This window comes from Trematomus bernacchii, unplaced genomic scaffold (assembly GCF_902827165.1).
Source record: "Trematomus bernacchii unplaced genomic scaffold, fTreBer1.1, whole genome shotgun sequence".
NCBI lineage: Eukaryota > Metazoa > Chordata > Actinopteri > Perciformes > Nototheniidae > Trematomus > Trematomus bernacchii.
Window position 1 is genome coordinate 268,259 of NW_022987524.1, and position 18,087 is coordinate 286,345.

The 18,087-nt window shown below is 40.8% G+C and overlaps 1 protein-coding gene across 1 annotated transcript in view; it reads right to left on the bottom strand.

Annotated features, from left to right (window-relative positions):
• Positions 1-15,134: 15,134 nt before the first annotated feature.
• The window catches only part of rbfox1 (RNA binding fox-1 homolog 1), a 205,338-nt gene continuing 202,385 nt past the window's right edge, over positions 15,135-18,087 (bottom strand). Inside the window, exon 12 of the mRNA XM_034119954.1 lies at positions 15,135-16,929. Coding sequence (XP_033975845.1) covers positions 16,807-16,929 — 123 coding nt within the window. The 3' untranslated portion in view covers positions 15,135-16,806. The remainder of the gene's footprint in view (positions 16,930-18,087) is intronic.

An 18,087-nucleotide genomic window follows, 5' to 3' on the forward strand; every position in this document is an offset into this window, starting at 1 on the left:
TGTGATATATAACGGGGGGTTACGTATTGTAACCCTAGTTATATAAGCACAGGCGGAGCCCTCTACCTGGGGGCCCTGTCTTTCCTATGCCGCTCGCTGAACAGGGTGTAGGATGAAGGTCGGAGTGCGTAGCCGCCTTATATACTGTGGGCCTGCGCGCGCATTCAGGTAGGCTCGCCCCGATTGGCCGGCAACGTTTATGCAACTCAGTAGGTGTATGCACGCATAGCATGATAGAGAGTAGTACCCATAGAGTCCAGTAGAGGGCTCCGCCTGTGCTTATATAACTAGGGTTACAATACGTAACCCCCCGTTACTGTCTGTGTATGTCAAGAAGTGTATTGTTTGCAGACTCCTTGCCTTGCCCTCTTTCAGGGGCGGCGGGTACTGTAGGCTAGGGAAGGCTAAGCCTTCCGAAATATTTGTGTCACTGCATCCAATTTAAATATAATGTATAATGTTTGTGTCTTTGACATAGAGTGGCGAAGTCCCTCCCCTTCCGGTGGACCTCCATGGGACCTTATTTCGGAAAAATTATGTATTGAAGTCAATGGAGAGAGAAAGATTATCTTTCGATCCCGTTTGAATATTGCCACGAATTACACATATGATGTTTGTCAATTTAAAAGATAATTTTGCAAGTCAAAAAAAAAAAAATGTGTCGTAAAACTGTGAAGTAACACATTTGTTTGTGTGAAACGCTCAATGAACTACATCTCTGGTCAACAACACACGTCACCAAGATGGCCGTCACTACTGTCTTGTCAACAAAACGATTGACTACCCTCACTATCACCACAATGAAACACGTCCTGAAGAATGTCATGCAAAGCTGCCTGCCTGCCTTCCTTTGATTCTCTCTGAACTGCCTGGTCGTTTTAATGTTTAATGTCAACCATTTGTGCAGATAGCATGAAGTAGAAAAGATCGCTAGCGTTAGCGTTAGCATTTCTCCCCCGGGCTTAAATTGTGTATTATAGAATGACCACACCGGTGACAGTACTCTTCAAAGGGTTCACGAAATTTTAGTGGAGGAAAACAATTGTGACATCACTTACGCGACTCTGGGATTTGTAGTCTTTCTAGTTGCGTATTTTTCATAGTCTTATATTTCAACAGTTTTACGACAAACTGTGACTTTTTTGACATGGAAATGATTTTTTAAGATTGACAAACATCATATGTGTAATTCATGGCACAATTCAAACGGGATCGAAAGATAAGTTTTCTCTCTCCATTGACTTCAATACATAATTTTTCCGAAATAAGGTCCCATTACCCGGAAGTAGGTGGGCGTGACTTCGCCACTCTATTAGTGCTGCTATGCAGCCACCTGTGGCCTGTACGACGAAGCCAGTTCAACAGACCCTGGATATCTTTGAGTTATCTAACCCTAACAAACGAGATCTCGCTACATGGTCCTACGACAAGGGCGCCGGAAGCGGGGGGGCCAGGGGGCCATTGGCCCCCCCACTTTTGAGCCCTGCCCTACATTTTCGCAGCGGCGGATGCCGCGGAACACTGTACAAATCCCGTTTCAATAATTCCCCTCTACTCTAAAGTTGCATCTAAAACGCGATTATGAATGATAATGGGACACATCGACGTCTGCACTCACAGTGCCGCGGACTGTACGTAATGTTACTCTGATCCGGTTACTTATGTTGTGGCAGATATTTAAGTAAGCTTTCTTAACGCTAATGTTATAATAGTCAGATTGCTCTGAAGATGGGAGGGGATATTCTATTAATTTTCACGTTCACACAGTCAGTTGATTTTTGCGGGCCGTCTTTCCTGCAACGGCAGTTTTTCTGTATTTCCTCTATCCTGTAATATGACTAGATAGCTTTAAACTCCGCACACGGAGCTCTGATTGGTCAGCAGGCGGTGCTTTCACTGAGTTGATCTCTTAGCCTGCAACCGAACCTCCTCCCGAGGAGGTTAGCCGCTCAGCATAAGTTACCATGGAGATCTAGCCCGCTAAAAAGAGAACCAGCGTCGTAGGACCGGAAAGCCCGAGTTTTCCCTGAAGTCAGCCGGCTAAGCGAAAATCCGGCTTCGTAGTACAGGCCTCTGATCTAGCTGTGTATATTTTGTTATTTGTTATTGTTATATTCAATCTCATTAGCTACAGGCATTTTTGAAGCTTGTAAAGGGAAGATGACAGCTCTCACTCGCCACTCTGCTGTTCCACAGCGCCGCTTCCCCTCCCTCTGCTGAAATTATGAATGTAAGGCATATAGTAATCATATATAACACGGCAGGGTCCGTTACAGTTTGTTTGTATCTGATTTCAAATAAACAAAGTCTTGGCTTTCAGAATATTAAACTTGTTTCAGCAAATTCAGATGATAAATACAACTTTAAAAGCTTGTAACGGCATAATTACAAGCGGAGAACGGAGTAACTTAACGTCACAGCAGGCATAACAACAGCCGGTGTTTCTCGTGAGTGTTTTCCCCGGGAAGCAAACACAATACACACACAAACGAAAAAATACACAAACACACACACGTATACACACACACACGCGCGGGCTTCCCCCAGACCAGTAATCCAAACGAAAATATCTTCCCTCCTGTTGGAGTAGAATACTTCTGCTACGCGCCGTTCGTTGGATGAGGCTGGATCTCTATTAAATTAAGAAAGGAATTGAAAACACCGGAATCAAAGTTATAACAAATTATCTGAGTTTACTTCTAGTAGGAAACCAAACACATATACAAGTTATACAGAGTACTCCGGGTACCCCGGGCTTTTAGATTCGTGATGCGATGCGGCTAAAATGTATCGGGATCAAACCACCCATCGAACGAGAAGAGAGTGCCTTCTGTCAATGGTGCGATGCGGACACAGTTCAACGGAGTCAACCACTCACCAAACCCAAAAGCAATTTTACACACACAAACGTCAGTATTTCTATCTGTCTTTGGGGCGGAGATTTGTCGATTCTTCCTTCCCACTTTTCTCCCAAGCGAATCAGAGAACCCCTGGGGAGGAGCTGTTTAAACTGACCACCTCCCCCAAGTGCCCTGACTGGCTGGATTCGCTTCTGGCCGGGTTCAATAGTTCTCTCCAGGACTTGAAATTCCAAAGTCCCCTAAGGTCAAAAGTCAATTCTTATCTCCGTCCCGATCTCCCCTCCCTACCTTTTCCAGGGGATCTTTTCCTATTTTACGATGTCTTTAACGACTTAGAAACAGCATCTGGCTCTTAGTGGTGATAAGGATCAATGTTGGTGTGTGAAACACAGAATCTCTAAGTCAGTGAATTTAAAAGTGAGAATAACATTCTTTTTCTAAGTGATTATCAAAACCCGTTCAAACAATATATGTTTACTTCAATACAGTGTAGAATCATATCTTCTTACTTCACTCCGTTACTACTTTGATCATTTGCTCCGCTTCCAGAGAAGAGGAAACTTTTAAGGCCTTTTTCTCAAAATGATGACTCTGTAACAGTCATTATATAATGTGACATATTTTGCTTAATATTTGGAAAAACAATCCTGATATCATTAGAAAGCTAGGAATCTCCTCTTTCCAACAGTGTATACAACTCAAAATGTGTCTTCGCGTCAATGCGACTGATTTCGATGGAGCAGGTTTGCATTAGGTAAAATAAAGCAGGCAGACATAACAGGAAGAATATGTACATTTTAACCCAACCAAATAGGACATTGAATACAGTGTAGAATCATATCTTCTTACTTCAATCCCTCTTTTGATCTCACCTCACGAGATCAACATATAGCATTTGAAACATTACCACTGTCAATTTTCTTCTTACTGTGTCTGTCCCAACATTTATATAAACCCATCAGAAGTTGGGATATAGAGCACTTTAAACCTTTAGGAACAGTCCACAACAACAACTTATTATGACAGTGGAAGGAGAATAAAATATGTCTAAAAAGCAAAGTCCTTGTCAGCTGAGTCATCTTTACTCTTCCCTCAATGGTGGAACTGATGAGTCTTAACACACAATGAGCAGATACAAGGCACACAACAACAACCACATGTCACCAAAATGGCAATAAAAGTAGCCACAGAAATCAGAAAAGACATTATCATACTTTTCCCTCTTTTGGTAACACATAGTTCTGTAGAATAAAAAAATACAAATCCCTTACATTATGGGATATAAAAATAAAGTTGAAAGTTCCTCAAAAAAAAAATGGATTGTTCAGACAAAGTTCCACACCGGCTATATCAACCTGTTTCAGCGGGAAATGGAGTTCCCTGTGCCGTCTTGGTTTGCCATATCTTCGTCCCCCCAGCCCGCTGACGGCGGCTTCTGGGGTGCCTGCTAGAGAGATGTGGCCTGATTGTCCTCCCCCGGCCCGCTGATGGCGGCTTCCGGGTCGATGCTGGAGAGATGTCCCGATCCTCCTCCTCCGGCCCGCTGATGGCGCCTCCTGGGTCGACTGCCTTGACGAGAGCCAGATCTGTTCTGATGTCGTCCAGGGTCCTCGCGACGAGGGCCAACTCTGTCCTGATGTCGTCCAGGGTCCTCGCAGGTGTTTTTCCCGACCGCACACTGGCTCCAGTGGTACCAGTTGTCTCCCTTTCCATCTAGGCGAACGGCATGGGAGGTCCCCTCCAACCAGACGTAATCTGCTGTGTTGGCCTTGTGTTTCTCGGGTCCCCCTTTTGACGTCAGCAGCCTGTGTGGAGAAGTCTCATACCAAGCCCTTAAGTTGCTGGAAATATGGTTTTGAAATCATCTTTTCTACTTCTGTAGTGTTTATTGGCGGCACCAACTAGACTGGAGTGTGGACAAGAGACTATGCAGAAAATAATAAACAAAAATAAAAAATAAAAAATAAAAATAAAAAATAAAAAATAAAAAATTAAATTAAAAAATAGAACAAAAATAAAAATAAAACAAAAAGGAACAAACTAACAAAACAAAAAATAACCAAAGCTAGATTATTTTAACTGTATCAATTTCTCTTAAAAGCAACAAATAAAACAAAACAAAAAATACCATAACTAGTATTTTAAATTGATAAATTTCTCCTAAAAACGTATTAATCTCACATACATATTGTCTGATGTATATCCCATCCTTTTCCCCCTTTTACTGAAATAGAACGCCGTTAACGGTGTTCCCATTTTCAGAAATATCAAGCCTTATACATCAGTTATTTAATATCAGCTATATATTTATTATTACTATTACTTATATATCAGGCATTAAATGTCAGCCTTCTTCCATGATTGACCTCGTCTATATTATCTGACTTATATTGATACGTGTCCGTTTGTATTTATTTAATATACTGGGCAATTATCGATAACTTTTTGAATCTCCCTCTTTTCTTAACAACTTGAGGTATGGCTATTTTGAAATCTGACTTGGTTAAGAGATGATTTGTTTATTGGTGAAAGGAACACTCTTCCCCTCAATGGTGTGGGGGTGGATATTTAGGGAGAGTTCCTTACAATCTCCAGATCTTCCTCTCAGTGTAGAGGCCATAAAACCTTTTAATGGGCTCTGTGGTCTGTTCAGATTTAGATTTTCTTCCTCTCCAGAGGTCACGCCTGTCTTTGACCCTGTATGCTGCTTTGATCCTGCAGCACCTCAGGACAGAGAAAGGGAGATCTCTTCCCAAAAGTGTAAGCTTCCTTTTGAGCAACATAGCTCCACATTTAACACTCCCTGACTTGTTTGTAAAGCGTTCTTTAAGGCCTGAATTGAGTCTTCCGTTATGTAACGGAAAATCCCATTTCCAAAAAGGGTCAGTTTAATAGCCCTTATCATATTATCGCTCTGTGCTTGCATGCTAGGACCTATTGTCTTTGCCAGAGCTGCTGCTACTCTTTCTACATGTATTAGCTCCATATTAGCAGGGTTCACTAACATGGTTGGTTGATCCAGTTTAAGATTTTCAATATCTTCCATTACTATTTCCAACATTCCTTATCCCTGAATATCAGGTCTAACAATGTGTTTTCCTTTAGGAGTATTAGATGGGATACTCATAAGTGGCATTTGTGAGCCCTTATCTCCTTAGGGTGGAGGTAGGGTCTCAGACATTATACCACCTTCTCGTTGCTCTCTGTCTCTCAAGTATTACACAGATTTGACTTTAAAAAAAAATCACACAGAGCTTCTCATACCTTATCATATCACATTCAGGCAAATTTTTATTGTGCGATGTTTATTTCAACAGATAGCGTGACTTCCAGAAGTAGGCTTCTACAATCTCCTCACGGTGATTGCGACTTCAGGTCAAGAGTTAAAAACTCAGTCAACAAAATCTCTTTATCGTCACGTTTAATGAGCCTGATTATCCCCACAACAGTTTTGTGATGAGATACGGTCGTTCCAAATAATTAGTTGGAGGTCGCGTCTCTCTCCTCCTCTATCACCCACCATATAACAATTACAGACATTTTATACATTTAAAGCACCACGAAAGGTAACCGCATTAATCAATCTTATCATGATCTGCGGGGAATGCAACCCTTTTTTACACCTTTTGCAGTCTTTAATTGACGCACTGCAAGCTAACCGCATTAATCAATGTTATTTTGACTTGCGGGGAATTTACCCCATACATCTTTTACAGCGTTACAGCGTTCGTTGTTAGTGGGTCATAGGACGGGACTGAATACCCGCCTCTTATGAGCACTTTTGTGCCTTAGGTAAGGACTGAACTACCCGACTCTAAGCACTAATAATCTAATTTAACTAGAATATGTATTGTATTTCCCACCGTGACTAAAAACACTGAGAACGCTGCTGACAACTCTAAAATTTTTTTGTATAATCAATCACAGATTTTTGATAATCAAAACAGGTGTCTGCTCACCTTTTGTATATTGCCATGGTCTTAGTTGTCACCAGTATCTCTGTGTCCTCCCCCTGGACTGGATTCTGTCCCCCGGCTATCGGTGTTCCTTTCTAGAGATCAGCTCACAAACGTCGGGAGTCACCACTTGTTGGAGTAGAATACTTCTGCTACGCGCCGTTCGTTGGATGAGGCTGGATCTCCATTAAATTAAGAAAGGAATTGAAAACACCGGAATCAAAGTTATAACAAATTATCTGAGTTTACTTCTAGTAGGAAACCAAACACATATACAAGTTATACAGAGTACTCCGGGTACCCCGGGCTTTTAGATTCGTGATGCGATGCGGCTAAAATGTATCGGGATCAAACCACCCATCGAACGAGAAGAGAGTGCCTTCTGTCAATGGTGCGATGCGGACACAGTTCAACGGAGTCAACCACTCACCAAACCCAAAAGCAATTTTACACACACAAACGTCAGTATTTCTATCTGTCTTTGGGGCGGAGATTTGTCGATTCTTCCTTCCCACTTTTCTCCCAAGCGAATCAGAGAACCCCTGGGGAGGAGCTGTTTAAACTGACCACCTCCCCCAAGTGCCCTGACTGGCTGGATTCGCTTCTGGCCGGGTTCAATAGTTCTCTCCAGGACTTGAAATTCCAAAGTCCCCTAAGGTCAAAAGTCAATTCTTATCTCCGTCCCGATCTCCCCTCCCTACCTTTTCCAGGGGATCTTTTCCTATTTTACGATGTCTTTAACGACTTAGAAACAGCATCTGGCTCTTAGTGGTGATAAGGATCAATGTTGGTGTGTGAAACACAGAATCTCTAAGTCAGTGAATTTAAAAGTGAGAATAACATTCTTTTTCTAAGTGATTATCAAAACCCGTTCAAACAATATATGTTTACTTCAATACAGTGTAGAATCATATCTTCTTACTTCACTCCGTTACTACTTTGATCATTTGCTCCGCTTCCAGAGAAGAGGAAACTTTTAAGGCCTTTTTCTCAAAATGATGACTCTGTAACAGTCATTATATAATGTGACATATTTTGCTTAATATTTGGAAAAACAATCCTGATATCATTAGAAAGCTAGGAATCTCCTCTTTCCAACAGTGTATACAACTCAAAATGTGTCTTCGCGTCAATGCGACTGATTTCGATGGAGCAGGTTTGCATTAGGTAAAATAAAGCAGGCAGACATAACAGGAAGAATATGTACATTTTAACCCAACCAAATAGGACATTGTCACACCATTCAAATGTATCCATGTAAATTACAACCAATAAAAAAGCTTAGATTTGTTTATTTGTTACGTTGTTTAGTTTATTTGTTACGTTGTTCTGTGTGTGTCAGCCGTTAACCAGATAGAAAGAATAGATACACTTGCAAACACGTCAGAAGAACCAGCGCAGAAGAAAACTAAATAGGCCTACAGTCAATCTAAACTTACATGCCTGGAGCCTGGACCTTCATCAATCATAGAAGAACCAGCGAAGCCAGATAAACCCAAAAGCAGCAGCTCTGCGGCCGCAGAGACTGTCAAAACCGCCGCCGCCGCCACCCCCACCGCCGTCGTTGAACCGAAACAGGCTGGTTCTGACTGCATGGAGGTTTGTTGTCGGGACATTGAGGCGGGTAAAGCTGTACAGATAACTGTCGAAAAAAAGGAGACCGCTAGATCGTCTGGGCAAAGAGAAAGGTACTTCAACGCAGAATGGTACAAAAACAGAGAGTGGTTAATTATTTGCAAAACCACTAAACGGGCCTTCTGTGAAATATGCAGATGTGCTGCTGTCAAACGGCTTGTAACTTTCTCAAAATGTGGAGATGATAGCTTTGTTAATACCGGAGTTAATAACTGGAAAAAGTGCCCAAGTCTCCATGAACAGTTGTCTCTGACTGTACGATGGGTATCAGCTGATTATGTTGTCCATGAAGACTTCATAGGAATGTATGACTGTCCTAAGACTGACGCAGAATCAATAACCCACTGATAAACTGCGATGTTAACAACCTCATTATAACCTCATATGTTTTTAACTTAGGATCATAGGCTACCTGTGTTTAGTCTAGAAAAAGGTAAATGTGTGCATTTTATTATAAAGTTGTGTATATTTACAGACTGTTGCAAAAACTAAGAAGCTTATAAACATCAGGTTTAAAACTAAAAGAGCTTTACAAAAAAGTAACACAATTAAAGATGTTTGGAGTTTTATTTGAGTTATTAATTTACATTTTTTGTCAAAGAGATGCTGATTTGAAACCGTTGTTACATACAGTTACGGCATTTCCTGTTTCTGCCGGAGAGAGGGGAGTTTGTCCCAAAGTTTGCCGCTGTCTCCCTCCATCTGACAGGAGGGAGCCTCATGTGTCACTCCCATGTCACTCCACGGAGTTCACTCCGTCACGGAGGGGGAGTGTGTTTGGGATTGGGCCATACACACACACTTTTTTGGCCCCCCCCACTTCTAAAATGAATCCGGCGCGCCTGTCCTACGACGCTGGTTATCAACTCGGTAAATCAACCCAGGGTTTCTCTGTCCGGCTGAGAGCGCGTTCACGTGAAAGGGGCGGGGTTAGCAACATTTGACCAATCACAAACATGGAAAAGCGTACTGACAGCACAGCGTCATACTTAATTAATGAAAAGTAAACTATAATATTAGACAAATATGAAGAAGTTAAACTTTAAACATCCATGACTTAAACACTTAATCCAGGATACAAGCCACATAGTTTCACCTGCATGGTGAATACAGAACAGCTGGTTAAAAAAAAAGAGTGTTTGAATTAGTGTTAATTTCGTCAGCTATTTTTTTATTTAGTTTTAGTCTTAGTCCTGTGTTAAATTTCCTTTTTAGTTTTAGTCATATTTAGTCACCTTCATCCTGTTTTTATTTAGTCAAGTTTTAGTCGACTAAAAGTCTGAGCATTTTAGTCTTATTTTAATCGACTAAAACAGTAACTATTTTAGTCAAGATTTAGTCGACTAAACGTCTGAGCATTTTAGTCTTATTTTAGTCAAAGAAAACTAATTATTTTAGTCTACTTTTTGTCAATGAAAACTGTTGAGTCTTTTTTAGTCATCAGATTATATTGAACATTTCAGTCAAACTAGTCTAGCCAAAACCAATAATTTGTCATTTTAGTCAAACTTATTTCACAATAAGATTATATCTTGTCCTTATTTGATGAAAAACACAGGTTGAATGATTAAGAATGCAGCTTTGCAGAGAGTATCTGGTCAGGTTTGTGGTGTTTTTACCAGCTGTGTTATGGCCACATTGCTTCCCTTCTGATAAAACTATGCATTCGCTTTTTTTCTCCGCCTCATTGTAGCGAAAATGGGCCCAAATATCACATTGTTTCTTTCTCCCAAGCAGTGGTGGCTTTAGACTTTTTCGTTGTCAGTCATTTTGACGGACAGGATCGTAACATTTCCGTCATAATCCATTATTACCCGTCGAGTGCACAATGTATCACTCACTCGCGCTGACGGGGGGCGTTAACCGAATACCCCCCGCTCCTGCTCCCAAGCCCTGTTGTTGCCATTTTATTTTCTGTTAAATAAGGTTAGTTAGACCATGAGTTAGACCCGAGTCTTCCTGACAGTTCATATTGTGCCGGTGCCCGGTGTAATTCAAATGTACCGCCGTCTGTGTGCGGCACAGACACACAGCTGCTGTCCAGCCGCAGCACCGGAAATTGAACTGCTGGGAGAAAAACTGACTATCAGAGATGTAACGTTATCTTTGATAATATTTCGTCTCCTCATTTTTCGTCAACGAAAGTAAAGAGAGATTTTGGCATAGTTTTTATTTAGTAAACTACATTTTCGTCTCGTCACTTTTCGTCAACGATATTGCATGATGATTTCGTTACAGTTATTGTTTACTGCCGTCGGTGCCGTCTCGTCATCGTCTCGTTTTTGTCATGGAAAAAAAGGTCGTTGACGAACATATTTCGTCATAGTTTTAGTCAACAAAATTAACACTAGTTTGAATGCGTACATTAACAGGTTTATGATATCACTGCCCCGTCTAAGACACGAGTGGATCTGACTTTAATTACATTTGACTCGAGTGTTTCGTCAACTTAATGTGTTGCTTAAAATAATACTTCTGCATAAAGTATGTGACACTGTAAGTGTTGCACGGCCAGATACGGGTCAAGAAGCTGACTCAAATAAGGAAATATATTATGATATTATATGATCGATGATGATTGATGATGTGATATGAATGATAAGTGCGACACGTCGGCGTCTTCCCTGCATACGGCAGTTTAAACTGTATTTCCTTTATCCTTGAATATGACTTGATAGCTTTAAACTCCGCACACAGAGCTCTGATTGGTCAGGAGGCGGTGAGCTCTGATTGGTCAGCAGGCGGTGCTTTCACTGAGTTGATCTCTTATCTGGAATCACAGCATAAGTTACCATGGAGATCTACCCCGGTAAAAAGTGAACCAGCGTTGTAGGACAGAAAACTCAGAGTTAACCCTGAAGTTACCTCGCTAACCGCAAATCCTGCTTAGTAGTACAGGCCATGGGAGCTTTTTTTTTGTTAAGCATGGTTGCTACACCGGCTGCCGAAGATGACGTCAATGACGCTATCGCGTAGAGCTACATCGATGCTTGCGTAATGCGGAAGTAGGCGTGGTTAAATCTAAACTGGGTTGGAAAAACGATAAACGCTGGAGGCGGGCAGCGTCAGGTAAAAAAGGTTATTTAGCCTTCCCAAACCTGAGCCTCACGCGCCGCCTATACCCCCTTCTCATATTCCAGGTAACTTGTTACACATATGTGTAAAAGATTACGTTTAAGATGAACCTTTATTGATTTTAAATTGTGTTATATTTTTTAATACACACAAACACAGTACAAATACACATAGGTGCACACATGCACAAGCATTTTAGAAAGGTGTCGAGAGCGATGAGGCTGCCAGTCTGCCCGGCGTCAGGGAGCAGTTCAGGGTTTGCTACCTTGCTCAATGACACCTCAGCAGTGCCCAGGAGGAGCACTGAAAGCTCTCCAGTTATCAGTCCCCACTTTTATTTTTGTATGGTCTGATTGGGACTTGAACCGGTAACCCTCCAGTCACGAAGCCAAGTCCCTACAGACTGAACTACTGCTGCCCCGATGGTCTTAGCATGAAAATCTTGTCATGAAACTGGGAGGAAAAAGCCCGGGGGAGGCAGCGATCACATCTACTCACCTCCACGTTAGCCAGCTCCAGCAAAACACCTTTATCCCTGGAAATCATCTCTATTGAGAAGGAGAGACTTTTAAAACAAAAAAAAAGGACTTCTACAAGGAAATCAAATACATCTTTGTCCAGAGAGGTAAGCCAATAGACTTGATTTACAAGTTAAGGTCAATATATATTTTCATCTGTGTTGAATCAGTTGAAACAGTTGCATTTGTATAGGTTAAATGTAAATACAATAATTAAATGAAAACCCTATCTTAACTAGATCCAACATTAAAGTGATGAACATAAGTTTTAAGGAATTTGTAATGCCTGTCTTTTGTACTGTTACTTGAGTACAAATTTGATTGATGGATTTTCCATTACATTACATGTTAAACGCTTTTTATCCAAAGCGACTTACATACTAAATACTGTGGGCAATCCCCACAGGAGCAATTTGGGGTGAAGTGTCTTGCCCAGGGACACAACGACATGCTGACTGCAGTGGGGTTTGAACCTGTGACCCCCTGATCCCAACACCAAGGCTCTATCCACTGCGCCACACGCCTCCCTTACCTGTGAAATGTATTTTTTCACTGTAGTATTGCTGTAGTATTGCTACTTTTACTGAAGTAAAATATCTGAGTACATCCTCCAACACTGATAGCCTATACAATTTTAATCTAATCCATAATTTACCTGTAGGCATGTGCGTGTGTAGTGTACATCACACAGTCGCCTAACCAAAAGACTAGTTATTGTGCAAACTCCCAGTTAAATAGTACATTTAAGCTAACTCAAATGTTGTATTTCTGGCTCTCAGTATAGCCAATGCCTCTCCATGCATTGACTTCAATGCACGTTACTGACTGCGCAGTATTAACACCACATTCATACTTAATGCAATCTGGCTAGCTTGTGAATCTTTCTTTGAGGCTGTCTCCACTCAAAAAAAGAGCAGACAGCCTGGAACATATTGAGAAAACAAAACTTTATTGATGGTTATTGATTAGTGGAAGAACCATAGTACATGCACATACAATGACTGGGTAGGAAGCCTTGTTTTGAACCACAACACCTACTGCAGAGCCTGTATAAAGTAGTTGAGGAGTCAGACATTCAGCATAGTGAGGACAACGAGTGGTCCTGTTTCTGACGGACACGGGGGGGGGGGACCGTCGAGGCTCTGACTGCTGCCTTCTGTATGTGATGCATCTGAGAGTTGATCCTATCTAATGTGTTATAAATACAAAAAAGGAGATATGTAACAACACCACTTATTGGGAATAGTTGTAAACAGAATGTGGCACAGGAAGCGGGCTGGCTTACAGTGCAGCTGTATCAGAGTCCTGATACGTGTAGTGCTTTTCAAATACACTAGTATTCCATTAATTCTATTTACATCATACTGTAGATTAGCCTGTTCACAAATTCTCATATTTATTTAGTGTTATAATATTCAAACAGTTAATTTTCAAAGAGCAAAGTTTGAGTTCTAGAAAATAACAGAAAGGATGTCACATTAAGAATGAGAGAAAAGAGAAAGACATTACAGAAATGAAAAGAAGTTAAGAAAGATTACAGCACTGATATGTCTCAGTTTTATCTGAAAAGGACGTGTGCAAAATGGTACAGTTGACAAAAAAAAATCGATGTGTGAGAATCTAGATTGTGGTTACATCATTTGTAAAGAGTTAATAAAAATCAGGATATGCGATAGAAAATGAGATAGCTCGCCCTAACAACTGATCTACTCTTCTAAATCTAAAACATTATACCATTGTGTATTTCATATAAGAGAACATCTTCACTGCACAGTTCAAATATAATACATTGTTGGATTATTATACTGTACTTTATCCCTCTTAAAATGTAGTAATGAAAGAAAAAAAAGCAACAAAATCAACAAAGAGATAAAATAGACACAGTGGCTTTGGCCACTGCTATATATTTTTTTTAAATCTCTTCTGTAATATAAAAGTCATCAATTATACCAATGAATATATTGGAAGTTTATATAAAAAACCTTTACGTCTACTCAGTACGGAAGAGAATTAGTGCCACAAAATAATACATCTTTAAATTCTTTGATTTAAAGTTTGACTTCTCCAGGATCCTGACTTTGTTCTTATAATCCAGCAGTAATTCTAATTGGTCATATTAAATTAAGTTTTTAAGTTTTTTAATGAGGAGCTTACTCTTTTGCAGCTCACAGCGTATGGACCAAGCAATTAAATAGTTGAACAGTTTAGTTGCCATGGCAATTTTTTTTCTCCTAATTTATAGCTATGTAAAATCTTCACTGTACGCACACACACGGCAGATATTTCCATCAGACCCTTTGGCATGAAGTGGTGTAAGACATTAGCACAGGATTCAGTCAGTAAATACCCGGCTGCATAATGTACTGACTCACACCATTCTCTCCCTAGGAGGAAACTAAACTAACCTGGACTATCTATGGAAGCTGAGAGCAGCTGGGACTGCCAATACTTGTTGTAGACTTGCATGTTTTATTAAGTGATCACAACTTAATGACCCCCTTTATCAAGATAAAAAAGCAGAAATGCCCTTTTTACAAAAACGTGTTATATTTTTGGAATATCAAACAAAGAATGGTGGTTTATGAAAACACATTGCATTCACCAAAAGGTTTTAAGTCTCTCTTTGACTTAAAGATTGCAAGATGATTTTATTTAAACCAGATTTATTGTCACCCTGTCTAATCAATATAGCCATAGCGGCTGATGGTGTGAGTTGTTGTGGTGATCTTGTCAGTCAATAATTGTGTTTTTGCATGATCAGTGGCCGTTTCTCAATCGCGAGGATGCTGGCTTGGTAGCACAGCCGAGCCGAGCATCTTGCTTCAGAAGCAAGGCAAGAATACTTCCTGCTATTCGGAAAACGAAGAGTGGAACAGGCTAGCAAGTGTGCAGGTGTGCGTCATATGAGAGGCCCCGCCTTACATCTTCCGCCACAGATTTGGGGAAATTGGTCCATGCGCAAAGCATTGTGGGGATTTTAAGGACGCGAAGTCTACCCATGTGCAGCCTCGAAATTTCCCCCAAACCAAGGACGCTGCCTCGGTGGAATTCCAAGTATGCTGGAGATTGGAACAGTCCTTCGGCGGCACTCAATGACGTAGCATACTTGAAATATTGGCTTGGAAGCCAATATCCTCGCGATTGAGAAACGACCAGTATGTCGAGCACACTGACCTAAATCATATCTCATTAGATCAGATGCTAAATCAGCATTAAGCAATAAGTAAAATACTGCAACAAACTGCTTGATTGGATTGCACTGGTATAGAAACCTCTTGGCTCCAAGTTTACTTTCTGCCAGCTGTTGGTCCTAATTTCAAATACTGTCAGACAGATTAAAGGACTGGTGCTGGAAAAAGTCCTAAATCCACAAAATAAGGTCTGTGGTTAACACAGGCAAAATACATTTCTCGTTTTGTTCCACGATTTGAAATACGTCAGTTGTTGAATGTCTGAAGCTTTTACCCGTCTCAAAAAAACGGTGGTTGCTAACAACGTCTAACATCATAATGCAGAATCTTTAGCTTAGCGGTGGTGATGCGCTGCCATGGGACCGCGATGTCGTTCCTTTATAGCCTAATGTTAGATACCTACTTCTTGACAGTGCAGTTATGCTTCAAAAATAATAAAGTGATAATATGTGTAGATTATGCGGCTAAACATTTAAGAATCATAAACGTGTTTGCTACAGAGCTTTTGTCAGCATATTCCAAAATCCAATGGAAAAATGCTATTGCCTTTTTTCGAGGACTACATAAATGTGTCATCACTGCACCACTCTACTGTAGCCACATTTTAAACCTTTATTTTCAGGTTAATTAACGTATGAAACAAGCCAATCTTAAAACAGGGTGTTTGTGGAAGTTCGGTGGATAATATTTCAGATAGAGCAGGGATTGTGTTATTATGAAATACTTAGATGATTTATTTCTTCCCTTTTTTAAATGCAATGCAATTTCATATGTTACAAAACAAAAACACATCATATCGCACTCAATAACAATTGGGCTACAATACATGCAGTTTCCATGACTATGCAGACATAGCATTTTGTTTTGGTATTATTATTGTTATCTTGCTTTTTGCAAAATAACCATAAGCTTATGATAGTAAAGTTGCAGTCACAAGTAATAAAGCTTGTTCTCGAGGTAACTTACAAACAGCATAATGGCTGTTCTCAGCTTCTCTCTCTCCGCCCTCATAAGTTGTCCCTGGGTTTCAAGGCTTCTTCACTTCTTCACAAACCAAAGGGGGAGAAAAAGCTAGCTAAACTGAAAGAGGAAGTACCAAAGGAAGCTGAGACGATAAAAACAACAACACTTGACTAGCAGAGTCACTTTAACACTAACAAAACGTAAAAAAACTCCAAAAAGTGACTCTCTTACAGGGTTGGAGTTCTATACAAGCCCTAACTATTTGAATCTGATAAATATTTTATTTGTGTCTCATCATTACTCTAGCAGCTCTCTATGGAAAACCTACAGCTGATAATCTAGGTTTAAATCTTTAGAAATTAAAAACCCACAATATCAAAATACACAGCACAAAATATCTGAGGTATAAGATGAAAAATATCAGCTGTCGTTTTCTTTTTCTTTTTTTCGTTCTTAGAAGACGCTGAAATGATGCACAAACTGCATGTATTGCAATACCCAGGCCTCAGTAACGTCTCTCTGATAACTCGTGGTTTCATTCGCTCACACACTCTCGCGCACACACTTTCTGTGCTGTTGGAAGGTTGGGTTCAGGTTGGAGGTGTTGCTAATAGGGAGCAAAGCGGCTGTAGCCTCCCCGGTATATACTAGCCTGGAGAGAGGACAGCACGAGCCCCACATCGTCGGCATGGCTCCGAGTTTTCGCGTCTGTCAGTGGGGTGAAGGCGTTCTGAAACACACACAAACACGCACACACACATACACACATACACACACAAAAGAATGCACAGCCATACACAGATATTCATGGAAACACACACACCAGGAACCCTCATTAGCCCCTTTGGTCCAGCACTTCTTCAACTGGAGTTTCAACATTACATTACCGTTATTCCAGTGCAAACCCATGGAGATGAAAAGACCAATGACCGGAGCAACCGTCATGCAGCAAGCACAGCAAGACGCTTCATGCCGGGGGAACATGCCCACTGCTACGTGAAAGAAATCCAGTCAATACAACCATAGTGCAGTCAAAGAGAAATAAAAAACTGAAGTCAAAAGGTGTTTGGAAGCCGATGTGAACCAGGGTTAGCTAAATGTGTGGGATGGATCATGCTGGCTTCACTGGGTGGAGCTGATGGAGATTCTGAGGCAGCTGCATTTAAAGTATTTTATGAAGTGTGCTTTGTTTCTGCAAAACTGTTGAAAGAGTATGTTAATACCATCTGCCTCTGTGTGTGTCTAGATGAAACTACATTTATGAATCTGATTACATTAATTACATTACATTACCATGCTTTTTATCAAGCTCTTCAGAGTAGGAGTTAAGTTCGGTTCTAACTGACCAAACATTCTCAGGAATACATGTTCTCTCCTGCTTTTTGACAGTAAAACAGTCATATTTAAATATGAGCTGTCCTTACCCTTACATTCCTTATCAAGGTAATAAATGAATCACATGTAGGCCAGGTCGGCTGTATCAAGATGGCCTTTAGAGTGTGTTTAACACATTGAGTGATTTGTATTACTTGTTATACTTATTTCTGGCATATATGAAGTGCACTGCTGCCTTACCAGTTAAAAACAACATTGCATTTGGTCTTTGCATAACATAATTATATTCTTATTAAGGTAGATCTAGTACAGTATCAAGTAGCCATTTAAGACACATGTGGAGAGGCATGTTAATGCTATATGTAAAATGGGTGTTATGGCGCAGTTCCACTACAGCGCGGAGCTCGCTTTAAGCGTGCCGTGTCGTGCCGTTCCCGTTTTTGGTTGCGCTTCCACTAGGCCTAGTTCCGGCCCGGCCCGGCCCGGGGCCACTTTTTCACGTCTTTTCTGGCCCGAGATAATTGTGGTTCTATCGACGCCAACAAACAGGGCT